This window comes from Fusarium sambucinum, chromosome III (assembly GCF_050947815.1).
Source record: "Fusarium sambucinum isolate potato_lamoka chromosome III, whole genome shotgun sequence".
NCBI lineage: Eukaryota > Fungi > Ascomycota > Sordariomycetes > Hypocreales > Nectriaceae > Fusarium > Fusarium sambucinum.
In genome coordinates, this window is record NC_139292.1 from 868,412 (window position 1) to 893,410 (window position 24,999).

At 48.2% G+C, this 24,999-nt stretch overlaps 7 protein-coding genes across 7 annotated transcripts; 5 read left to right on the forward strand and 2 right to left on the reverse strand.

The window, feature by feature from the left end:
* Window positions 1–852: 852 nt before the first annotated feature.
* On the forward strand, window positions 853–1,634 carry FSST1_010470 (uncharacterized protein; the record flags this gene model as incomplete). The annotated part of the gene is made up of 3 exons (XM_083233506.1): window positions 853–959; window positions 1,004–1,498; window positions 1,544–1,634. The coding sequence occupies 3 exons, from the start codon at window positions 853–855 to the stop codon at window positions 1,632–1,634; spliced, it is 693 nt and encodes a 230-aa protein (XP_083080166.1).
* Window positions 1,635–3,944: 2,310 nt separating this feature from the next.
* Window positions 3,945–6,807, forward strand: FSST1_010471 (glycoside hydrolase superfamily; the record flags this gene model as incomplete). The annotated part of the gene is made up of 7 exons (XM_083233508.1): window positions 3,945–4,082; window positions 4,126–4,251; window positions 4,295–4,553; window positions 4,602–4,821; window positions 4,870–6,172; window positions 6,221–6,711; window positions 6,759–6,807. 7 exons carry the CDS (start codon window positions 3,945–3,947, stop codon window positions 6,805–6,807), a joined length of 2,586 nt encoding a protein of 861 aa, XP_083080167.1.
* Window positions 6,808–7,233: 426 nt separating this feature from the next.
* FSST1_010472 (RBM8 family RNA-binding protein) lies at window positions 7,234–7,757 on the reverse strand (the record flags this gene model as incomplete). The annotated part of the gene is made up of 2 exons (XM_083233509.1): window positions 7,234–7,464; window positions 7,515–7,757. 2 exons carry the CDS (start codon window positions 7,755–7,757, stop codon window positions 7,234–7,236), a joined length of 474 nt encoding a protein of 157 aa, XP_083080168.1.
* A 642-nt stretch (window positions 7,758–8,399) lies between these two features.
* On the reverse strand, window positions 8,400–8,785 carry FSST1_010473 (40S ribosomal protein eS30; the record flags this gene model as incomplete). The annotated part of the gene is made up of 4 exons (XM_083223727.1): window positions 8,400–8,423; window positions 8,491–8,595; window positions 8,668–8,693; window positions 8,752–8,785. The coding sequence occupies 4 exons, from the start codon at window positions 8,783–8,785 to the stop codon at window positions 8,400–8,402; spliced, it is 189 nt and encodes a 62-aa protein (XP_083080169.1).
* Window positions 8,786–12,161: 3,376 nt separating this feature from the next.
* FSST1_010474 (uncharacterized protein) lies at window positions 12,162–14,831 on the forward strand (the record flags this gene model as incomplete). The annotated part of the gene is made up of 2 exons (XM_083233510.1): window positions 12,162–12,245; window positions 12,294–14,831. 2 exons carry the CDS (start codon window positions 12,162–12,164, stop codon window positions 14,829–14,831), a joined length of 2,622 nt encoding a protein of 873 aa, XP_083080170.1.
* Window positions 14,832–15,733: 902 nt separating this feature from the next.
* Window positions 15,734–16,147, forward strand: FSST1_010475 (uncharacterized protein; the record flags this gene model as incomplete). Its single annotated transcript, XM_083233511.1, has 1 exon — window positions 15,734–16,147. One exon carries the CDS (start codon window positions 15,734–15,736, stop codon window positions 16,145–16,147), a length of 414 nt encoding a protein of 137 aa, XP_083080171.1.
* A 5,335-nt stretch (window positions 16,148–21,482) lies between these two features.
* Window positions 21,483–24,994, forward strand: FSST1_010476 (cation-translocating P-type ATPase; the record flags this gene model as incomplete). Its single annotated transcript, XM_083233512.1, has 4 exons — window positions 21,483–21,731; window positions 21,877–22,142; window positions 22,197–23,880; window positions 23,927–24,994. The coding sequence occupies 4 exons, from the start codon at window positions 21,483–21,485 to the stop codon at window positions 24,992–24,994; spliced, it is 3,267 nt and encodes a 1,088-aa protein (XP_083080172.1).
* Window positions 24,995–24,999: the final 5 nt, after the last annotated feature.

Consider the following 24,999-nt stretch of genomic DNA (forward strand, 5'->3'; position numbering starts at 1 on the left):
ACAATCAAAATGAATCAGCTGTATGTCATTCAAAGAGCGTAAATAAGAGTAAAGTATCTCAATGGATAAAGTATCTCATCTATCTAGTTACAAGAGTCAATGCGGCATAGCAACAGTCATCACATCACAGCCTTGTGACAATCACATATCAACATAAACCCGATACCCATGTCCCCAAGCCAATTCCTGACATCAATATTCTCCCGTCATAAAAAGCAAACAAAATCACACATTTTCAAGGTCCTTTTGACCCAGACCTGCATCAATGAAACAAGCGGTGTTGGTTGTTGGTTCAAGACATTCTCGTATCAACCAATTACACCTTTAGTGTGGTACAGGCCCTACCAGGCTGGCGGGATTTTCGATCCACCCTTTCTTACCGACCTCTTGGATACTTCTTCCAGTCCGTTGGGATGGGTTTCCGAGAGAAGAAGGTAGTTGTAAGAATAGAGATTTGTATCTCGTTCATCTGCGAAGATAAAAGGCCCGTCTGACTTGAAGCGGGCTTACATACCCAAATGTCCAAGATGAGACATAATTCCCCAAAGACTGGGTTTACCGAGACCCTGGGATGAACGGCAAGACCGAGCGTAGAGACAACAACCCCAGACGCGGATGTGATTCCGGTGCAGATAATGGATCCCGTACTGCTGGGACGGAATAGGTGTGGTGGCCGTTTGACGAAAGTCAGCTAGTTTAGTTGCCTTGAACTAGAACCAGATACTCGGGTCGGTTCAGGTTCCTTTGTGTCGGTAACAGGATCCCTGTTTCATTGGAAGCCTTATAACTAGCTGTCAGCTCGCTTCTATGATATCAATTTCTCAAGACTTACAATTAACACCTTTTGTTACAATGGATCTCTTGTCTGGTATCGGTGGTTGTTGTGCTTCGACTGATAAAGTCGAGAGTGTGACTAGAAGGGATAGCAGTATTAGTCTTGAGGACGGTGCTTATAAAAGGTATGTCTTTGGTCTTGTTTGGGAAGCGAACTAACGTTGTGTAGACATACTCCTGAACCTGTCAAGTCTCCCCTCTCTTTTGATCTTGGGATATTTGAAGAACCGAGAGAGAGTCTTCAGTATGAACCTACCCTTCCTGCACCAAGTCCTGCATCGTCGCCTTCAGTTGTTGCACCGATGGATGTATATCTCCGATGCGATGAGAGCCACGAGTTGAGAATGATAAGACTCAGTGGAACAGCCTTGCAACAGGACAAACATATTGAGCTTGAGGATGTGTCGCCTGCAGAGACAAGCAGCTGGGAGTTTGTCCATCCAGCACAAATACCCAACACTCCAGTGCTACAGCCCGCACCCAGTCCCAAGTCAACAGATACCCCATCAGCCGACCCTTGTCGCCCAAGAGGACTCAAGGGTATCTCGTCGGGCTCGGATATGTCTGATCTCGCATTGTCTGTTGACTCACAACCTCTGAGTGACGACACAGAAGCGTACGAAGAGGCTATTGCCGAATACAAGCTCGCTTCCAAGCGATACCGGTATGGGTTCTGTGACTCTATTTAGTAAATTACTAACAATTGTAGACATGCCAGTCCGAGAACTTCCAAGAGACCTCGCGTCTATAAAGATCTACCAAGGCTTAGAGGAGGGAAGAGGGAAGCAGAGGACGGATGAGCAGAAGAGGGTAGTTACCATTGTTTCTTTTTATGTTATTATTAGTATTCTCTTATTGTATAAATCATTTCGCTCTCCCAAATAGTGTCGCGTGTCAAAGAGTTGCCGTAGTCATACACTCCCCTTGACAACATCAATACTAAGCAAAAAAGAGAAAAACACCAAAAGTAGCTTTACACGTTAGTCCATACACCTTCAAGGGGATTATAACATACCGCCATACTGCATATACCCAAAACATGAATCTCAAACCCTCCCACCAACGCTTTCCCACTCATCATGATCCTCTGATGCCTCCACGTCCGAATAGCCCCCAAAAGGATCGTTCCAATAGAGAACCCATAACAGGTCAAAGCCAGGGGTTTTCCAGTAACAAAATATCCAAAACTCTTTGCATGATATCCCTCGTGACTGAGAGTAAACAGCTGAGCTACCATTGTTCCCACCATGGACATCATAACCGAGGTACGCAGATACCCTAAAAAGGTCCTTTCGTTTGCTGTGTGTGTTAGCCAGGTTACTACCGATTAAACCAATCGGTACTACATCACGAGACCCCTTTTCAACGTGGATCAAGTTCTTCCTCCAATCTTGTACCTCCGGATGAAAACATACCCAGATGATCCCTTGATGCTGAGAGGTCTACCTCGCAGCTAACATAGTCTTTCCAGAACGTTCCCAGATTTGTTTTAGGAGTATCATCCTTTTGCGGCACTGCGGTAGGTGTCTCTCCGTTTCTGTTTCGGGGGGATTCATCTTGTTCGTTGCGTGAACAGGAGTGAGAATGGCGTAGACGGGAGCCTGGTCTAGCGAGGTCTTGGAGTGAGTATTCTGAGTTTGAGCGGGTTATGTTTGAGGGGCGTAGCATTTTGTGAGTAGGGGTAAGATACAAGTGTAATTGATGCTATAGAGCTATGTATTGTTATGAAAGTGATTCCTTTGAGATGTGAGGTTGAAGAGTGTCAATCGTGGATGACCATGTGCGGATATCGGCGTGTACAAGCGGAGGCTCCGAGCGCCGAGCCGGCCCCTCTTAGCCGGACGGGCACGGAGGGAGATCCATATCTTTTCGGAGATCTGAGACAGTTGTAAGTCAATTACTGATTGATCTTGTTTATTTCATCCCACTGTACTACAAGCCTGTTCTATCAGGCTTTAAGAAGACCCCCATCAAAAAAGTACTTCAAGCCTGTGGGTGTCTGCTTGTTGTCAACACAGAGGATGATAGAGTTCAATGGCCAACTCAACGGCATTCCATCCGATCATCCCACAACAGGGCATCTAAATGATCTACTTACATATGCATGCACAACTCCCCGGCACTTATTTCCAGAATATCCCCCTTTCAGCATCGGACATTCGTAAAAAGTCCCTCCTCTTTCAGCCCTTATACTCATCTACCGAACTTTCCACATCTGGCAACTGCAACGAAAGTACCACTTATCTTCTAAACCTTACAACTTTGTCGTAAAGTGGCTTCCAACGGCTCTCGCTCGTCTTGGCTCCGCCGGTACGCTCCGGCCGACAGACTGGATCACCGGCCCGTATAGCCGCACAGGTTTATTTCCCGATTCTGTCGCGTACTTGTAATCCATGTCATATTTCTTCCCAGGCTGTCGGGAGAATCCTTTCACAGCCGTTATTTATGATCGGTGAGAAACACTAGACGGAACTACAAAACAAGCGCTTATGTCTTTCACAATGAGAGTTTAGTTACTCTGTAGCTCATTCTATCTTTTTTATGCATTTATCTCCATCTCATTTCATCCAAGAAATGCCCCGGGAACCCCCGGTGTAGTTAATCTAATCCACGTCGCTCTCACGGTCCGTATATACCGGCCCAAGTTCCTCATCTGCACCTCGTCTCTCGTCATGAAACAAACACGCCAGGCGATAAAGACCTTGTCTTACATTATACTGGGCTTATTTCAGCCGGGCCGTTTAAATGCTCAAGCTAAAACCTCATTTGTTGATTATCCAGAAAAGCAAATGCCTTATCTTGAACCACGATCAACTTTACATCCTTGATCCTTGATCTTTCACTACTGTACAACATTATTCCCCCCGAGCCTTATGCTTATCCATCACCTAGTCTAGCAGATGACTTTATGTGCCGCTTGCCTACGTGATTGCGTTATCCCGTACAAGTGAAGCCAAGTTTGACTCGTCTTTCCACTCTTTCTGGTGCACTGTAACCTTGACCTCGCTTCGACTTGCCTTCTTTTACCTCTGTTCGTATTTATTCCTTTATAAGAGACCTGATCTCTATTGTATTTAGGCTATCACAAACAGTTCTATCATCAGCACAACATGAACGAATCAAACACCCCTTCAACTCCAGACACTGAGTTCTCTGCACCATGTAGTCCTCCGCAAAAGAGTCAGTATCTTCGAGATACTCGCTCTGCGGCAAAAGAGAAGTTATCACAGTTGACTTTGGAGGAAAAGGTATGTCTTGATCTAGTGTATATGCGTTGGCTAACACATATAGGTCTCTCTTCTTACAGCAGCCGACTTTTGGAGAACAAAAGCCATTCCTGAAAAAGGTATCCCTTCGATTAAAACAACCGACGGACCTAATGGCGCACGCGGTGGTATCTTTGTCGGCGGTACAAAGGTTAGTCTCCCTCTTGACACTAAGAGCGTAACTAAACATCCAGGCCGCACTGTTCCCCTGTGGTATCTCCCTTGCAGCTACATGGAACAAAGATCTCTTGTACCAAGTCGGACAACATCTAGCGCAAGAAGTTCGCGCTCGATCAGCAGAGATGCTTTTAGCCCCGACGGTCTGTATGCACCGTCATCCCCTCGGCGGTCGAAACTTTGAGTCTTTCTCAGAAGATCCGCTTCTCACTGGAAAGTTGGCAGCGCAGTACATCAAGGGTCTTCAGGATAGAGGCATCGCGGCTACTATCAAGCGTATGTATACTTAGTCGGCTGGTTGGATATGTGCTAACAGGTTGATAGACTTTGTTGGAAACGAACAAGAGACCAACAGACTCACGATAGACTCACTCGTCACCGAACGACCCCTCCGTGAGATTTACCTTAAGCCATTCGAGATTGCAGTTCGGGAGGCCAATCCTTGGGCTGTCATGTCGTCGTACAATCTCATCAATGGCGTCCACGCAGACATGAACAAGCACACGCTCAAGGATATCCTTCGTGGAGAATGGGGATACGAGGGGTAACAAACCCACACATAATCGCTGGACAATAGACTAACGTTCTGCAGAACCGTTGTGTCAGACTGGGGCGGTATAAACTCAATAATCGACTCCGTAGAAGCAGGTTGTGACATCGAATTCCCCTACTCTCCAAAATGGCGTCTCGATAAGCTCGTCGCAGCCGTCAACGAAGGGCGCATCTCAATCGACACCATCAACCAAGCAGCAGAGAATGTTCTCGCACTGGTAGAGAGACTCAAGGGAGGCGACATGTCACCGGAGCAGCCAGAGCGCGAAGACGACCGTGAAGAAACACGCCAGCTAATCAGAACAGCCGGTCACGAAGGACTTACCCTTCTCAAAAACGACAATGGCATTCTTCCCCTTTGTCCCAAGAGTACCAAAGTCGCTGTCATCGGACCCAACGCGAATCGTCACATTGCTGGTGGTGGTGGAAGCGCAAGTTTGAACCCATACTACAACACCATTCCGCTAGACAGCATACGAAAAGCATCACAACAAAAAGTATCATTTGCGCAAGGTTGCCATATCCATAAATGGCTCCCCGTCGCTTCAGAATACTGCACTGAACAGTCAGGCAAGCCAGGTGTTCACATAGACTGGTTCGCTGGTGATAAATTCGAGGGTAATCCCATTGTGACGCAGCGTCGAACAAACACAGATCTGTTCCTCTGGGATTCGGCGCCTTTGAACCAGGTCGGACCTGAGTGGTCTGCTGTTGCGACTACATATCTGACACCCAAGACGACTGGAAAGCACACCATCAGCTTCATGAGCGTGGGTCCCGGAAAACTCTTTGTTGATGGAAAAATGGTTCTCGATCTGTGGGACTGGACGGAGGAAGGCGAGGCTATGTTTGATGGGTCGATTGACTACCTTGTTGACGTCGACATGGAAGCTGACAAGGCTGTTGAGCTTCGTGTGGAGATGACCAACGAACTACGTCCCATATCCAAACAGAAGCAGTTTGGCATCACGCACAAGTACGGTGGCTGTCGCATTGGTTTCAAAGAGCAAGACAAGGTGGATTATATCCAACAAGCCGTCGAGACAGCTCGCGATGCAGATGTGGCGGTTGTCATTGTTGGTGTGGATGCTGAGTGGGAGTCTGAAGGATACGATCGTCAGACGATGGATCTTCCTGCTGATGGAAACCAAGACAGACTTATCGAAGCTGTTGTCAAAGCTAACCCACGTACAGTCGTTGTCAACCAGTCTGGTAGTCCGGTGCACATGCCCTGGGTTGATCGTGTGCCTGTCATTCTTCAGGGCTGGTACCAAGGTCAAGAAGCGGGCAATGCTTTGGCCGATGTGCTATTTGGCATTGAGAATCCGAGCGGCAAGCTCCCAGTAAGTAAAATCGTTTCAACCGCGAGAACAGTCGACTAATTACAACAGAGTACATTCCCCAAACGCATCGAGCATACTCCAGCATTGCACACCTGGCCCGGCGAAAACCACAAAGTTTTATACGGCGAAGGCCTCTACATAGGATACAAGCACTACGACCACGCCAAGATTGAACCTCTCTTCCCTTTCGGCCACGGTTTGTCCTACACAACATTCGAGTACGGCCGGCCAGAAATCTCAACAAAGACCCTCACTCCCAACGGAGAGATCAAAATCACCCTCGCCATCTCCAACACAGGATCGCGCGCCGGTTCAGAAATCGTACAAGTCTACGTCCACGATGAAAAGAGCCGATTACCAAGACCTGAGAAGGAGCTGGTGGCGTTTGAGAAGGTGTATCTTGAAGCTGATGAGACGAAACACATCAGCATCAAACTGGACAAGTATGCTGTTGGATACTATGACGAGACAGTTCCAGGGTGGATTGCTGAAGAGGGAGTTTTCGAGGTGTTGATTGGAGCGTCGAGTACTGATATCAGGTAAGTTTTCTGTGGTCTCGGTAAAGAGCGAATGCTAATCGGTGTAGACGATCGACGAGGTTTAGTGTGAAGGAGTCGTTTACTTGGGTATTCTAGACAACTTGAGGCTATTTGCGTGTTTGGCTGGGCAGAAGTAAGATATTATTAGATATCATCCATTGAGCGCGCTGGAATTGTGTGCGTTTTCCAAGACTATTATTATTGCTTGTGATCTGTACCTGTCAAGTCCTGCAACACCTACCAAACAACAATCTTCCATACGGAATGTAAGCATATCACGTAGGCAAAAGTCATGTATTTCGTTCCGCACTTTTGAGCCCCTGGAATAATCCACAGGCCAAGTGTCGCATTTCATTCTGGAAGATCTTGAGTACACGTTAGACCAGAACCGACACAAAACGCGGTCAAACATACCTCATGTATAAACATTACACTGCCAACGTGCTCTCACCCACTTGTACACGTCGGCGATTCTGCATGGCTTGGTCGTCATGACTTGATCTCATTTCTTTTTTATTTCTCTCAATCCCTCTCTTCACGCTCTTCACGTTCTTCCTTGCCCTCGGGGCTACGACTCCTGCTTCGTCCTCTGTTTCGTCCACCAGCGCCTCTTCCACGACCAGGTTTGCCGGGAGGAGGTCGCACGAAAGCAAAGTCCACCGAGATTGTCTGGTCGAGAAGTTTTTGGTCGTGCGCACCGTCGATGGCAGCTCGGGCTTCTTCTAGGGTTGTGTACTCGATAAGGGCGTATCCCTAAGCAATCCATCAGCAATTGTCTTTGTTCTGCTTTCGCGTTGGCTTACCTTGACGTAACCGCTTCTTCGGTCGAGGTTCAGATGCATGTTCTTGATCTCGCCATACTCTCCAAAGAGATCTTGTAGAGATTCCTCGTCGGCTTCTTCGTGGACATTTGTTACGATGATGATCCAGCCTTCAATGGAGCGGACGGCTGTGGCTTTGGTGTGTGTTTGCATGTCGGATTCGTTGCGCGCGGGGGGAGGGGGGGAGCCCGCCTCGACATCGACGTCCATTTCAACATCGGCCATTTTGACTGTGTTATTTGGTGTGTGATTAACTTGGGATTGGTGAGTGTAAAGTTGATGCTTTGGTGATGGAAGCTACCTGACAGAGTTCAGTATGGAAATCATATCACGTGACATGCATTGGAAACAAGCAATTCATCTGCAAATGACAGGCTTTCTATTGGAGATATAGCATTCGCGTTAGAAGCTATGTTTCAGTTACAGATTTAGATGCATCGTTTACGTGGAATCATATAGTGGCATTTGAACAAGGTTTGACATGGAGATCCTGAGGCACCAGAATCAAAGATGTCATCCATCGGCGTGAGTCACTCGCCGAAATTGCCCCAGAAATCCATCTACGACCAGAACCATTGAGCATATCCGACTCGGGGTATCAAGACAAATACCGACATTCACAGTCGCTTCACAGACACATCTGGTGCGAACAAATGTTTGTTGCATTGTGACAACTGACACCGGACGCCGAGTAGGGTCGTAGCGCTTCTTTGCCATTTCCTTTTTCATTTCATAAGGGGGCTCAGCCTATCCATGCGACCCGACCGACCCAATCCATCATCCCATTACTGAGTGAAGTCAACCATTGTTGTGGTCCGCAAGCCAACAATCCCGATTCCGCAAATCTTGTCGTTTTTAACCAATCGTTTAAGAGCCGGGGTTGGGGTTCATCTGTTTCCGTATCGTCAGTCGGCCGTTTCCCTATTATCTTGCTGCTGCTGCTGCTGCTGCTGCTCACCTTTCTCTTGCCACCAGTGAGGGTAACGTTGACGAATCGACGGGTGTACTTGAGGCGCTTGAGAGCACGGCCCTTGGGGACCTTGGTCTTCTCTTGCTTCTCGACCTGTTGTTTCGATGGTTAGTAATCGTAGTTCGTCGGAATCGATGGTTTGTTGAATTCGAGGAGTCGTCGTACCTTAGGAGTCTGAGACTTGACCTTGCCTGTAATAATGTTAGCGATCAGTAAAATAAAGCGACGACTTGGGCGAGGGCGACATACCGGCACGGGCGAGAGATCCGTGAACTTTACCCATGGTGAATGATTTGCTTGGTGATGTGGATGGTGAGTCGACGTCTGCGCGGTAAGATTTGGGGAATTTGGCAAATGCAGAAGTGTGGGCGGAAGTGCTCACGTGAAGTGATGCCCTCGGAATAACTGGGTCCGATTGGATGATTATGTAATGTGGGTGGGACTGATGGCCAAACTCATGATATTGAGGTGAGTGTAGTTTGGAGATGTCATAAAGAGGACTGAGTATTATGTAGCTTGGATATTTGAGGATTCACTTTGTATCACTTTCTTGAGAGTAGTTATTTGTTTGGTATTGGAAGAGCTGGGCGACGTCACTTGTGAATTACCTTGGTATTTTGTGTTGATGTGTATCTTGCATTGGTGTTGAGGCTGAACAGTCCAACATGGTAGAGCATCCTAGCATCGGTTGTCTTCATTCATAATCGCGTCTTACTGCTGTTCATGATTGAGTGAGTACTTGGAGCCGTTACATCGTTCTTCGGCCATGCAGGTACAAGATGTTCGCGTGATTGGGCGTCTTACAAGCATCTGCTCTTGGCCCGTATCAACTTTAACCTGGAGGCTGGCATTCTGTTATTGGGTGACTGTGATTACTCTCATTTCTCAATTATACTAGTTTTCGAGATATTGGCTCGAATTCACTAAGTGATGTTGAGAGTAAACGGTTCTTGATGCCGCCGTAATTTTTGAAGTGATGATTCATGCTTTGACTTGGCAACCGACTAACGTACAAAAACAGGTTATGCATAAGCTTGTTTATTGTAAATCTAACATTTATTGAGATATTATGCTTAGATTAATGTTCCAAGTAGTATCAGCTTTATTTAAGAGTCTATTTGCGACGTAAGTAATGAGATAATTGATCTTTTCATGCCCAATGTAGGGTAAGTTTCGCAGTGACTCCACCCCTACCAAAACTTCTCCACTTGTACTCACTTTCTCCACCAGCAAGCCATTGATCATATAGATTCATGGTCTGTTTGTGACTTATTTTCATCATGGCTAGAATTTCATGTCTTGCATCGTGTAGAGTGGGTGTTTGCTATATTTACTTTGAGACCCAGGTACTTGCAGGGTCTAGCCACGATGGACTTTTCACTGATGCGAAAATACGAGATCAAGATGAGACCATGGCGACAGGGACTGAACATGGGGACTGTGAACCCCGCCATGTCTCGAATTATTTATATCGCAGGGCTCGAAATGTAGGGCTGTTGCATTATTCTTATGGGTTGTAGTTTTTAGTGTTTCTTCGCAAGATTTAGAGATGGATTTAATCACTCTTTAATTGAAAGGGTAAATCACGTAATGTAAAATGAATCCCTTTGAGGCTATCATATTGGTTTGCCTCAGTCACATCACTAGTTATATCCGGTAAACCGTCTAGATCAAGCCCAAAATGCACAGACCCATTCTATTATCGTACACAATCTTGCTTGCAGAAACAGCACGTACCATACGATACCCCTCACAGATAATCACATCACTACGCATTTAACTAAAAGTGTAGAGTCAGTCTAGTCTAGACTATACTTTCAGCTACCGAGGTAAGAGGTTAGAAAGCATGTCATGAGATTCTCATCGTTTTACTTGAATGATGATCAAAAGGCTGGGACACCACTACAAACATCAGGGGAATAAGTGGCTTTTATGTTGTGCCACAATACACTTCAATCAAGAGAGTGCTAACAAAGTGAAAATGTCAACCTCCTCACTAGCGATCGTACCGTCCAGCCTCCCATGTTGCATAAGGTTGCGGTTCAAGCGCATCCGTCAGCCACTACGGTACTGCTTTGTTTCTTTTTTATTGCTTGCCGCTATCAAAGACTAAACGAGCTTCTGTGCAGACCGCTAAACCCCAGAGTAGAGAATGTGAGTTCGTATCCTTCCAGACTGAGACAGCGGGTAACCGTGTTACTATTCGCGTATCTTTGTTAGAGAGCTATTGGATGGGATGTTTTGTCTATTTTTGGCCTCCCCGCTGTCACCCTAAAGACTGAAGAAGACTGTAAGGTGATGGATGGACGGATGGATGCCCTGTCCGTGGATCACTCCCGCATCTGCCGGAGCGAACCAATGGGTTCCTCCGATTGACGGATGACACCTCAAGCCACGCACGTCTTTTTTTGGGTGGTGCCCACCTCAACAGTTCGTATTCAAGAACCCACAGAGAGTCGATATCCTTACGAGCTGAGTTTGGATTCAGGTGCAGTTGATAGACTCAAGGTTGTGAAGTAGGGGTAGCCGTTCAAGCAGTACTGTAGCATTCTATTATCATTGGGACAGGTCAATGCTGTAAATCCCTACGTTGTGGCTTTCAACCCCAGTCACGAGTGATGCCGCCATCCCGCAATCACGCATAACCCATTCTATCATGATCCATGGCCCATGCTAGTCTAGTTGTTAGTAAACCAGCCATGATGATGGATGTGATTATCATTATCGTCCCGCAACTCAGCTGGTTTGGGTTGGTCTACTGCAGCTAGTTTAAGCCCAGAAAAATAGAAGCTACCCAATTGAATGAATAAGTTATCGGCATCTTGCCTGCTTTGCTTGCTTTGTCCCTGATGAGAAGAAACAAGATTGCCAAGTGTCAGGCAATCAATCGACAAAGACAGCTAGAAAAAAAGAATTGTCTGGAATTGTCCATTTCCACTGATTCCACTTCTTACAATTAGATTCTCCCTCCCTCCCTTTCTCTCCCCATCTTTCTCTTACATATATCCATCCAAGGATACATGCTACTCGAGCCCAACGTTGAGTCAGGATATTACTACGTGCTACCATCCGATTACGCTTTGGTTCCTCTGACCTCTTTTTCGTGTCACCATACCTTTTGTTTCTTTCTCTGCCATCCTGTTCTTTTTACACTTGTACAACACTGGCAAAAAAAGAATCGTCAAGGCTTTCGCTTGTCTCGTCACATCACGAGATACTTGCCCACCGCCTTTGTAAACCACCTCATACACCACTACGCAAGCGTCAATCCACCGCTTTCGTTTATTTTTTCTTGAGTTATCGAGAGAAGGAAAAGAAGGGTTAAATTGTAATTGGAATGAATAATTTCCAATAACAAGACATCAGCCGAGACATCATCAAATATCACTCGCTTTGACTGTACCGAACGCAGTCAAGATAAATTCATTCTGAGCGCATTCGGTCAAAATATCTGCAGACCGACGCAAACGCCCGATACAAAGATAAACTCTTCAGATTTATTATTATTCCCGCTTACCTGCAGCAAACTCATCACCCCAACGACCTGTGCTCAGCTCTGTCCGACACTGACACAACTTATATTCTCCCGACATTTTGTTTCACATTTCGCATGTTCTAAAGCGCCTCTGCGCAGTCGCCAGTTTTAGGTCGACCATACAATGTTGCAGACCACTGCCCAGCCTCAAGGGCGCTCTCGCTCAAATAGCTTGCAGCAAATGCTTGATTTGGAGAAGAAGCTCAATGTAAGCATGCAAATAATCGTAAAAAAAAAACAAATCTGACTCTCACAGTTCCAGCGAACACATCAAGGCTCTGTGCCTCCATCTCAGGCATGCATTGATACCTCTCCTCCAAGTCCCGCCCAAACTCCCCGCCGATTCGAATTGGTGCCAAAGGACAGAAAAGTCCCTCTTCGAAACTATTCCGCTATTCCTCCGCCGCTTTTTTCGTCACATTCAGATCCTGTGCGGTCAGAGTCACCAAACATGATTTCTCGAAAACCTGTCGGGAAAGGCATGTCCCAACCAGCCTCGACAGAACAGCTCAAGGACTGTCCGCCCGCTCATAAGACGGTGGCATTTGTATTCCCTCCAGATATTGAAGAGAAGCGCGCTGTATGCCAATCGCCTACTTGGGAGGCGTACAATCGTCAAAAGAAGGAGAGGAAGGAAGAGAAACGAAGGGAGATTGAAAAGAAGGAAGAAGAGAGGCGAAAAGAAAAAGAGAAAGAAAGACTCCAGGTTATGGATCAGGCACTTGAAGAAGCCTGGAAGAATGCCCCTAAGCCCCGTGGAAGAAAGCTCAGCAAACCTCCTCCGCCTTCACCATCCGTCCTTGCTGCTCAAGGACGTAGTGTCACTGAGCCAGTTCCCACAACACAGAAGCGAAGATCGCGCTCGTCAAGTTTATTAGGATTCTCCATTGGTAGAAACAATGATGATCCCGAAGAACCCAAGCGAAGCAGTCGATCCAGCTCACTCTCATCTATATTCCGCAAGTCCTTTGAGATCAAGAGGGCGTCATTTGACGAGACGAGTTCTACCGGTTTCCTTGGGGGTGTCAAGCTTGAGAAGAAGAAGGAGGATTTCCATCAAAAGGTGCTTCAAGATCAGGCCAAAGGGGACAGCAAGGTTCATCCCGCTATGCGAAAGACGTTCCTGGGCCACGGCTCATTTACACCCCTCAAAGTCAACACCCAGCCAGATGCGCAGAAGAAATACCCGCCCATCTCGCTCAATACATCCGGCGCGAAAATGCCGTCGGCGAAGCCACAGAAATCACAGGGAAGAAGGGGTTCTGTGAATATTTATCTGTGGAGTGCTCGTGCGAGACGGGGTTCCGTTAGTGATGACTGTGCTGTTGATGATACCGAAGATGAGGATCAGAACAAAGTGCACACGCCCGATAGTGAGATTCTTTACCACAAGGCTCAAGGTCTGAATCGAAGAGGTGGTCTCTACGTCAAGAAGGATCAAAACGAGGACAAGCCGAACACAGAGGACAAGAACCCCAAGAATGCTGAGAAGCAAGCAACACCACGCACTTCAAACCAAAGTCTGAAGCAAACCCCGACAGTCAACGTCCCCAAGCCCGAAAACCCTCCCAAGCAAGACACCATCACAGTATCAAGACCACCAATCGCATCCGCACAACAACCAACCAGGAGATCATCCGCCGCGTCAGGTCTCTCCATCCCCCCCACACCTCCGCGAAGAAGCTCAAAGAGACGAGGTTCTCTTACCTTGTTAACCCGTCTCAACCACTCCCAACCTTCAGACGAACCATCAACCGCCAAGAGCGCACCAGCGGGTAAATCGTCAAAAGAGAAGTTGTTTAGGCATAACCCGCCGAGTATCCGCTACGAGCAGACTCAGCCAGGCACGCGCCCAAAACCCATCACCGCAGACCCTGAACCCGCCGTTACCACCAAATGGAACCTTAAGGAGGCTGCCAGAAGTGCGTTCGGTCGAGGTCATTCTGTTCAAGGGTCTGTTTCTTCGACGGCAAGTTCGTCTACTGTTGGACCTCCAGTGCCGCCAAAGAACGGCGCGCAGAGTCTTAGCTCTGCCAACGCTGCACCTATCCGTACTCAGCATGTTCATATCCCCAAACATCTCACCCCGCCAACATCGTGCTCTCCAACAGGTCGCAGACCCATGACGAGTTCTTCTGATTCATCATACTCTGACGCGATTCAATCTGTATCTCCCCTCAGCACACCGCGCTCAACCCCTCCTCAATCCGAGATGGGCCATTCTCCCAGAATAGTATCCGGAAAGCCCGCAAACTCTGGCGCGTACTGGTCCTACGCAAACTCACCTCAACTCGCGCCCATCGATAATTTGGACGCAGACGTTGACTCTATCCAAGAAGAAGCCAACAGAGTGATGGAAACATTTTCCAACGCCAACTCCACACCGCGGAGACAAACCCCTTCCGACGAACGAAGCTTTACGCACGCTCTCAAGCATAGCAGAGGTCCTGTCCGATCACCTGTTCAAGGCCATAGACCGACACTCTCAGATTCTGAATCAGTAAAGGCTGTTAAAACACTTCGTCGACAGTCCAATTTGGAACACCACCAGCATCACGGTGAACCCAGCGCCAAGATGTTTGTTGAATGCTGCGCTTGCAGCCGCTACCACGACATGCCTAGCAAACTCTACGAAGCAATGTCCAACCCAGATGGTGTGTTGAGCACTGGATCAACTGATTATGCGGGTAGCCTGAGCATGACTGTTAGGTGTGCTTGGTGTAGACATGAGATGAGCACTAAATGCTGTGCGGGATTCGCAGCCATGGTGTACATCAAGGAACGCTTTCATTGATATCTTTCCTTTTGTGTCATTTTGTTATCAGATATTTGCACGACGCTTCTTTTCTTTTTGTTTGATGGCGTAGATAGCGGAAAAAGAAGATGACAGAGTATCGGGTTCAGTACAGTCTGTCGAACAACCCTTCTATACCAGTGTTTTTAGTCTTTTATGAGATAATATAACGAGTCCATGATATGATGAAGACAGATTACCTTTTCTCTGCAATACTTTGTCTGTATCAAACTTTCTCAACGGATATTTCTTTGGACCCTGGTTTGACGTCACATCCACTACGGCGTCTCTCCACCAAGAGGTGAAAAAAGTCTAGCTCTTTCAATAGTAAGACTTGGCAATTGTTCTATCGCGAAACTAAAATTAACCTAGACTACCTTCCTGTATGAGAATAGTATTATGATCTAAGAAAACGATAGCGAATTAAATAGAAACGTGGTGGTGTGCATATTAATTACGTTGAGAAACTGTTGCTCGGTCGCATTCAACGCCAAGATGGTCCGTGACGACAATACAATGTACGCATAGTCTTTGACAAGAAAAACAAGTCTTTTCTGAGTATCGCAAGAACGAATAGATTATAGAGAATAACTTGTTGTGTTGAATTGAATTTCTTGTAATTAATTGGACAAATGTTAAAGATATCCTGCTTTTGAAATGGTTGCGCAGCGCTGACGTCAGGCCAAGCAGGGATTCTTCACATGAGACTGATGCCAGGTTTTGGAAGATGGAAATGCAAGAAATGGAGGCAGAATCTACGTCAGGTATTCATGATGAAGAGGGGATATCATATGTATTTTCTTGAAGACTTAATCTTCCCTCATCCAACCAGCAGACTACTATCGTGATAACATCAACCAACTAAACACCAACACCATCACAAAACACAAACAAACATCACAATGGGCGAAATCAAGAAAGGAACAATCAAGCACCGCAACAAGGAGGGAACTCTCGACGCCTCTGCCCTCCTCTGGCGAGCCCTCACTTCCGAAAAGCCAGAAGTCATGTGGAAGTACATCACCAAAGACGCCGTCATGGTCGAACCCGATCAAAAGGTCTACTCACCACGAAGCGAACCCGCCCTCGACGAATATCTCGAGGAGCAGTACGAACCTTGGACCGCATACAAGATCCACGACGAGCCCGAGTTTGTCGAGATTGATCTCATGGCTTCGGCTCTCAACTACCGCGTCACTTGCTGGAAGCTGCAGAACGGACAGATGAACGCGACCGATGCGTGGTGTCATAGTGTCTTTAGACAAGGACCTGGAGGAGATTGGAAGTGCTGTCTTCACCACATGGCAAAGATTTAGGAATGACGATAACGGTGCTTTGGGTGTTTGGGTCTGGCGAATTGGACTTTTGAGAATATTTTTGTTAATAAATGACGTTAACGTATCAACTTACTATGCTTTTCCCAAACTCTGTCCTTTGTCAACTGTCCTTCCCATTCAGCCTAAGCGAGCTTTCGCCAAGACGTTGGACTTCAGCCTCTAGCTTAATAGTCTAGGAGATAAGGTAATGGTCCGAGTTTCTAATTGTCAATATTTGCTCACTTGCTTCCTATTTTTCTTTGGTAAAACAAATGAACCCTTGTTTATTGATGGATAGTTTACCCGCGGGAACTGAGACGGCTGGGGAGACAGAGTTTCGTGCCAAGCTTCGAAATGAGGAGTTCCCACAGGCTCTAAAACGAGGGGGAGGGGGCCCTTTATTTCGTGCATCGTCAAAGACAAAAACTGTGTTGTCTCTTTTCTGAATATGGTCGCGTGCGTCTTTCCCCCACGCTGGTTAACAGTTGGCTGTTGGTGATCAGTGATATAGATTGGTGGCTGTCGCTTAATGGTTGAAAGTCAAGCCGTTTTCTCTGATCGGCAGCAAACAGACATCAACGTTGGACAAGGATCGAGTAGAGTTCGGTCTCTTGTTTGGGACGTTTAGTTTTAGGTCATCTTCTTTTCTCTTGGCAAGCCTGGGCGTTTTCGCCTCCCCAACCCAAGCGATGTGCCTCATCGAGAACAAGAAAACCATCGGGCAATCTGACCTGGGTGTGTCTCGAAAAAATCTTTTTCTTGGCATTTTTGGTCATAATGAGCATTTGTTGGTGTTGTGCCAGACCGGTCCCCTCAATAATCCCTTCTATCCGGTCGATGAATGTGGTCCGAGGTCATCAATGATCGCTTGATGCATTACATAGTACAATGTGGTCAACAGTTGTGTTGTTTGGTCACTATCCTACGAGTGTTGAGAGGTGACGTCGTTCGCTTACTGTCAATCCAAGTGCACTGGCTGCCTGGCAACTCCAGAAATAATCTCGCCTCTGATAACGAATGCGTGTCAATATTGCGATACTCATAATTCTCCAAGGATAATATTCGTTCATCTGGCCAAGCACCGGATTCCCGGCCTGGCAGCCGACCCTGTGGCCCGGTGACAATACCTAAATGTCTCAAGCCAATTGTTCAAGCCAAGGTCTTGTCAAATGCTTCTTCGACTCAAGATACCCTTGGCGAAAAGCATCGGGTGAGGATATGTGCGCAGTGACATGTCTATTATCCGTGCAGCAACCATTCCCAACTTCAGTCACTTCAGTCACATCCTCAGGCATGCCTCCGCTCCGTGGTCGGGTCGTCAGCGGAGGGCACGTGTCCTCCTCTTCTTTTCTCAACTGCGAATGGCTCCGCCGTGTCCACTCCGCTGCTTTATCCCTGCATTACCCTCGTAAGCCTAAGACACCCGCTTGCTTGGCAATGGGACCTCGGTGGGGCCGCCCACCGTTCCGCTCAGAGCCAATCTTGAGCGTTTCCGTTTCCGTTGCCGTTTCGCGGTTGCTTTTGTATGGCTGCCTGCAGTTGTCTGCAGATTGCGTTTGCAGCAATATTGTCACAGATAAACCATGGATGGTTGTAATATTAAGTTGTGTCGCACTCCAACATTTTGGGATTCACTATTATGTAATTGATTGCACTTGAAGCCTTGGCTTCCATCGCCAAGCAAAGAAAGATAGCGGCAGAATTGGATGGACCTTGACCCTAGGGTATATGCCACCCTGTAGTTTCGAGCTTGATAAAAGACATAGGCGAATGTACGCGTACGGAATATAGATGTATATCCGTTGTTTATGTAACTAGCCATAGATCTATCTCAATCTGCAACATGTTAGATAACAACCGAAAAGGCCCGAACAATACTCAACTAGTATCCGCCCAGTTATCGTGATACATATTCTTCAAACCAACATCTGCGGACCCCACAGGGATCGTCCTTGGAAAAAGGCTTGAAAGTTCTCTCAAAAGCTTGAGGCCCTCGATAATTCGAGGCCTAGACCGCGCTGCAATAGCAAGGAGGCTTGGCTGCATCCATGGCTGAAGCTGTATCTTTCACCCCAGGATTTGTTGAATGCAGCCATCGAAGCCTGGGGAAATCTGACGCTTATGTCAGGGCTCCAAAGCCAAGACATGTCCTTGAAATTATGGTACGATGGATAAAGAAACCAATCTCGGGTTGAGAGCTTTTCGGCCAAGTTCCATATCGCCAAGTTCTTGGTCAATAGGCATTCGGTAAATCATATTTCGTGCTTGAACATCTGCGGCTGATAACAAACGGATCCTTAATTGAGAATTGTGAATACACAACTCTGAATGGTCCGCGTCTGGGCTCGGCTTACCACTTCTGAGAATTAACATCCGGAGCATATGGTGTTGAATGTCCGTGGGATCATCACCGAGCCCGAGCGCACATCTGCCGTGTGTTAGGTGGTGTTGAACTCCCCGGCCTATAATCAGTCCGTGCCTGAGTCGTTGGATCCATGTGACTTGAAGACTCCCGATACCACTCCGTTCCCGGGCCTCGCTGGCTTTGACCGCCGTTCCGTAACAGGGAGACCGAACATCACAATCTTGGTGCCGAGAGTTGTAGAGTTCATTGTTCCGGTGCAAGATCACAACACTGCCATGTTCTACAACAGCAAACATGAAGCATAAACTTCAGTGGCATACATGCGGCTGCGATTGAATATGCTCGAGTACGGCGCAGTCATGCAGGTGAAAATTCTTTTCTTTTTCCAGATGGGCAGATGGCGGCCTTCTCTTTCATGGTGCTGCGATTTTGCAAAAGCAAAGCCCCCACACATGTCTCATATCAGTAGTGAAATGTGATTACTGTCGCAACGCCGACACATCCGGGTTTATCCCCATCTCTCGAAAGATATCTCCGCTGTTAAAGGCTCGCATTGGAGCCTCTTTCTGGAGACCGGGGCACCTCCGTGGGGAGTAGTCCCCGCTGTGTCCGCCCCGAGACAGTATCCGGAGGGCGGATCCAATAGCAGGAGATGAAGACCCGTTATTTTCCCCGTGAAAGCCTCACATGCGTCTGAAAGTCCAGTTAGTGGCCTGTAAGAGGACAGTATCCTTGTGGTAGCCATAAGCGCCCCGTCAAAGTGCCGTTTAGAGTGGACCGGGCGAATCCTTTTGCTGGCATACGGCGCTTCTTTGGTCTTCCTTGGTGTCAGCGTCTCCGCGTCCGGCGTCTCTTTTGATCTGCGTTCTCAGTCAGGAAATGATTAGCATTTGTTTCTGAACGGCATTGCACATTAGTAACCAAAACGGAGACTATCAAGGTTAGTGTATATGTGCGTGAGTCGTAGAGTGTTGCATCTTTTGGCAAGTTGTGTAATGGTAATGTGAAGCGAAGACTGTAGGTTATGTGATTCGCCATTTTTTTGAGTTGGAAATGCGGCTAAAGGGGGTAGTGCAAAGATTTGAAAAGCATTATCAATATTGTGGGCCATTTTGAGAAAAAAAGCCGACGATTTAAGCTTATTGTCACGTTCAAGGAGATCCCAGATGATCTGGTGGAGGAGAGATTACGTACCAAGTACCTTCCATGCTTGGATGGCTTCTAGAAGCAGTGGAGGCTAGTCACGTGAGTACTAAATCAATAACAGCATAGTGATACTTGTCGGTGTCCAACCGTTAGTGCGCTAACTTTCCACAAACTCGGCATGTTTGTGGACCCCTGTGAGACGGAAGGCGCTAACGGCCAGGTACATGCTTCCAGCTAAGGCTTCCTCCAAACTCTGGGCAAAGATAAGACTCTGTGACTAACAACAACAAGTCTTGCCAAGCGTGGCAGTGCCTGCACCTCGTGCTTGGCAAATACTCGCAATAACATTCGACGAGAGACTCTGCCTAACGCGCCAAACTCCTCAGCCAAACATCTCGAGATCTGATCGACCCCAAGATCTCCCCGGTCAGTAAATGGGAAGTTCTCTCTATCGGTGTTAGACCTCCGCGGACATTGTCTCTCGATAATGCGATAATACGGCTCTTCTGCGGTCATTCCTTGGTGCGATTGATATGAAAAGTTTGCCTCAGAATCGTTTCATTGATGCCTACGCTAGATTATCACTACGACATTTCGATGCAGAAAACAAGCCTCGTGCCATGGCATGGCAAGCATGGTTGAGACAAAGCAAGCGACAAACAGAAATGACCAAGCGACTCCCAATGACGTGACAACCAACGACAAAAATTATGTATGCCCAGACATGCCAATCTTGCTAAGTCGTCCGTCGACAAGAAAATTACCGAAAAGGTAGAGACGGAAATGGTGTGTAGAGGGAAGGGGGTGTGGCTCTCCCTCCATCCTTCATCAACCATACCAACACAACAGCTCGTCTAACGTCGGTTCATTTTATGGGCCAATGCGCTGAACTCAACTCGGTTGCAGGCGATCCACCATAAACAGCCTTGAGCCTCAGAGCCTCACCAGGTGACACTGAACAAGGCTTCAAGCAAGGCTTTGACTTTCTCAGATGCACTGACGATATTCTCTCATGACCGCTTATTTGGTCTTCCAAGGCTCGAGTTCGGGTTCGGTGGTTCCTAAGCAAGCAATGACTCTGGTGAGCTTCTTATCCTGGTCTCCCAAGAATACCAAGCCTCAGCCAAGCCCTGCGTCAACCACTAAGAAAACCCAATTGAGACCGAGCCCGCCACGCCGCGTCACACTTGCTGCCCAGTCCCCAATGACGTGCGAACGACCCAGGGCCCCCCAAGAACCCCGACTCCCAGCTCTCCAACACCGTACAGCACCGTTCTGTACGGTTGACTATAACCAATGAGGAGTCATCTCACCCCCTTGGGAAAACTGGGACCGGCGCTCCTCCACCGGGGTCGCACGGCCAAGCCCGGTGGTTGTTAGTGGAATTTGGGGTGGTTTCTCAACAACAACAACCAAGGTTTCGCCTCAAAGCCAAGAACTTCGCTCCCAGTTCAGACCCCGCCTTTAAGGAAGCAGAGAAGGAAAAAATGGAAACGTCTTGGCGATGTGGAGTTTACTGGAGTATCAGCGATGGTGACTTGAGCCAAGACTTTGAGAACACGAGATAAGCACTGCTCGAGATTGAGATGGACGTCTATAAGACTTCCCCATCTCCCCGCACGATATTCTTATTCTTTGGACTCTCTCCAAAGATCTTTCTTCTGATCTTCAACCCTACGCCAAACGAAAGGCCTTCCTGCTATATACTCCAGGAAACCCCAGACATAGGCGTATGGACCCAACCATTTAGTTCAACCCCGACCCGATTCCCCCTTCATACGAAAAACACCTTCAAGCTGGCGCCCGCTAGCTTTGACCTTTACCATGGCTAAGCAGGACGATTCTGTCGACAACCATGTCTCGGGCCAGAGCAACGAGCCCATGAGCCGCCCAGCTCACGCCTTGACTTTTGATCAAGTCGTTCAGGAGCTTCAGACGGATGCTATGCACGGTCTTACCTCTACTGAAGCCAAATCACGACATGAAAAGTTTGGCAACAACGATCTTGGTGACGCCGATGGTGTTCAGCCTCTCAAGATCATTATCGCCCAGGTCGCCAACGCTATGACACTGGTAAGTTTACTCTACGTCTATCTGCCCCCCACACACGGTTAAGCATATCTCCAATGGCTGAACCATATTCTTACCCGCCCACCATTACCCAATTGGGCAGTCCCATGACTACTTCCCTGCACTATCAATACTGACGTCTGCCAAGGTGCTTATTCTCGCTATGGCCGTTTCTTTCGGTATCAAGTCATGGATTGAGGGTGGTGTCGTCGCCTTCATTATTGGTCTCAACGTCACTGTCGGTTTCTTTCAGGAATACTCTGCGGAGAAGACTATGGATTCGCTCCGAAACATGTCTTCTCCCACTGCTAGTGTTGTCCGTGATGGAGACGCCAAGGTTATTCCCTCTGTTGAAGTCGTTCCCGGTGATCTTGTGGAAATCAAGACCGGTGACACTATTCCTGCTGATATCCGGTGAGTACAACTATCTGCTGGTTTTTGATTTACTTTATTGACCAATGTCTTCAGACTGATTGAGGCTGTCAACTTTGAGACCGATGAGGCCATGTTGACTGGCGAGTCTCTTCCCGTTCGAAAGAACGAGGATGATGTTTTCGAAGACAACTGCGGACCTGGTGACCGTATCAACGTCGCTTACAGCTCCTCTACTGTCACCAAGGGTCGCGCCAAGGGTATTGTCTTTGCTACTGCTACATCCACCGAGATTGGTGCTATCGCTGCTGCTCTCCGAAAGAAGGACAGCAAGGTCCGCCCTGTCAAGCGTAAGCCTGATGGTTCCGCCAAGCCTCACCGATACCTCGAAGCCTACACTCTTACTCTTACCGATGCTGTTGGTCGTTTCCTCGGTGTCAACGTCGGAACTCCCCTCCAAAAGAAGCTGTCCCGACTGGCAATCTACCTCTTTGGTACTGCCGTCGTTTGTGCTATCATCGTCCTTGCTGCCAACGAGTTCAACGCCTCCCAACAGGTTATTATCTACGCCGTCGCTACTGGTCTGTCCATGATTCCTGCCAGTTTGGTTGTCGTCTTGACCATCACCATGGCCGCCGGTACCAAGCGCATGGTTGAGCGTAACGTCATTGTTCGAAACCTCAAGGCCCTCGAGGCTCTTGGTGCTGTTACCGACATTTGCTCCGACAAGACTGGTACTCTTACCCAGGGTAAGATGGTTGCCCGTGGTGCCTGGACTCCTGGAAAGGGTACTTATCTCATTGAGAACGCTACCGAGGCCAACAACCCTACCATCGGTGAACTCCGCTGGTCCCGCAAGCAGCCTCATGAGCTTCCCCTCAAGGCTGGCGGTGATGAGTGCGGTGTTGTTACTTCCACCAACGATCTTCTGTCTCAAAGCAAGCACTCCTTGACCAAGTTCCTCGAAGTCTCTTCTCTTGCCAACCTTGCTACCGTCAACGAAAAGAACGGCGAGTGGCACGCCCGTGGTGACCCTACCGAGATTGCTATCCAGGTTTTCGCCTCTCGATTCGACTGGAACCGTCTCAAGCTCACCAGCCACGACTCCTCCAACCAGTTCAGTGAGATTGCTGAGCTTCCCTTCGACTCTGATGTCAAGCGCATGTCTGTTATCATGAAGGACAACCGAAGCAGCCAGCTCTTTGCTTACACCAAGGGTGCCGTTGAGCGTGTCATTGGTGCTTGTGCTACTTACTGCCCCGAGGATGATGAGGAGCAGGTCCCCATCACTGATGAGTTCCGTGAGGAGATTCTCCGCAACATGGAGTCTTTTGCTGGTATGGGTCTCCGTGTCCTTGCTCTCGCTTCCAAGCCCTACAACGTCGACATGAAGAAGGGTGACGAGATTGACCGTACTACCGTTGAGTGTGATCTCGTCTTCCGTGGTCTCGTTGGTCTTTACGATCCTCCCCGTCTTGAGTCTGCCCCTGCTGTCCGCGCCTGTCACCAGGCTGGTATTTCCGTTCACATGCTCACTGGTGACCACCCCGAGACTGCCAAGGCCATTGCTATTGAGGTCGGTATCCTGCCCACCCGCATGGACATGGTTGCCGAGGACACTGTCAACACCATGGTTATGACTGCTACTACTTTCGATGGTCTTACCGACGACGAAGTCGACCAGCTTCCTTTCCTCCCTCTTGTCATTGCTCGATGTGCTCCCCAGACCAAGGTCCGCATGATTGAAGCCCTTCACCGACGTGACAAGTTCTGCGCTATGGTATGTTTGTTCTCTTCACTTTTTCGATCATAACTAACGTCAACAGACTGGTGATGGTGTTAACGATTCCCCCTCGCTCCGCCGTGCTGATGTTGGTATTGCCATGGGTCAAGCCGGTTCCGATGTCGCCAAGGACGCCTCCGATATTGTTCTCAGTGATGACAACTTTGCTTCCATCGTCGCTGCCATCGAGGAAGGTCGCCGTATCTTTGACAACATCCAGAAATTCATTCTTCACGTCCTCGCCACCAACGTCGCTCAGGCCATCGTCTTGCTTGTCGGTCTCGTCTTCAAGGACAACACTGGTCTCTCCGTTTTCCCTATTGCCCCTGTCCAGATCATGTGGATTATCATGGCTACCTCTGGTCTTCCCGACATGGGTCTCGGTTTTGAGCGTGCCGTCGCCGGTATCATGGAGCGACCTCCCATCTCTCTCAAGACTGGTGTTTTCTCCCTGGAGTTTATCATCGATATGACTGTCTACGGTGTCTGGATCGCTGCTCTTTGTCTCAGCTCTTTCGTCCTCCGCATGTACGCCTTTGGCGATGGTGAGCTCGGTGTGGACTGTAACGACAAGTACAGTGACAGCTGTGAGACCGTCTTCAAGGCCCGTGCTACCACTTTCGCCTGTCTCACCTGGTTCTCTCTCTTCCTTGCCTGGGAGATGATTGACAAGCGACGATCTTTCTTCCGCATGCAGCCCAAGTCCAAGCTCTACTTTACCCAGTGGATGCACGACATCTGGCGCAACCAGTTCCTCTTCTGGGCCATTATTCTTGGAGTTGTCACCCTCTTCCCTATTCAGTACATTCCCGTCATCAGCGACACTGTGTTCAAGCACAAGGGTATCACCTGGGAGTGGGCTATTGTCTTTATCGCTGCCGGTCTCTTCTTTGGCGGTATCGAGGCTTGGAAGTTTGCCAAGCGTGTTTACTTCCGTCACCAAGCCTCCAAGTCCCAAGGCACCGACTGGAAGGACATGGATCTTGAGCAGCGCACTTTCGGCGAGTACCTCACTCCCGACTCTAGCGAGGCTAGCGTTCGCCATGACTCTGAGAAGGTCAACGCTGGTGCTGCTCAACGCCAAAACTCCAACAACGAGAAGAAGGCTTGAATGAC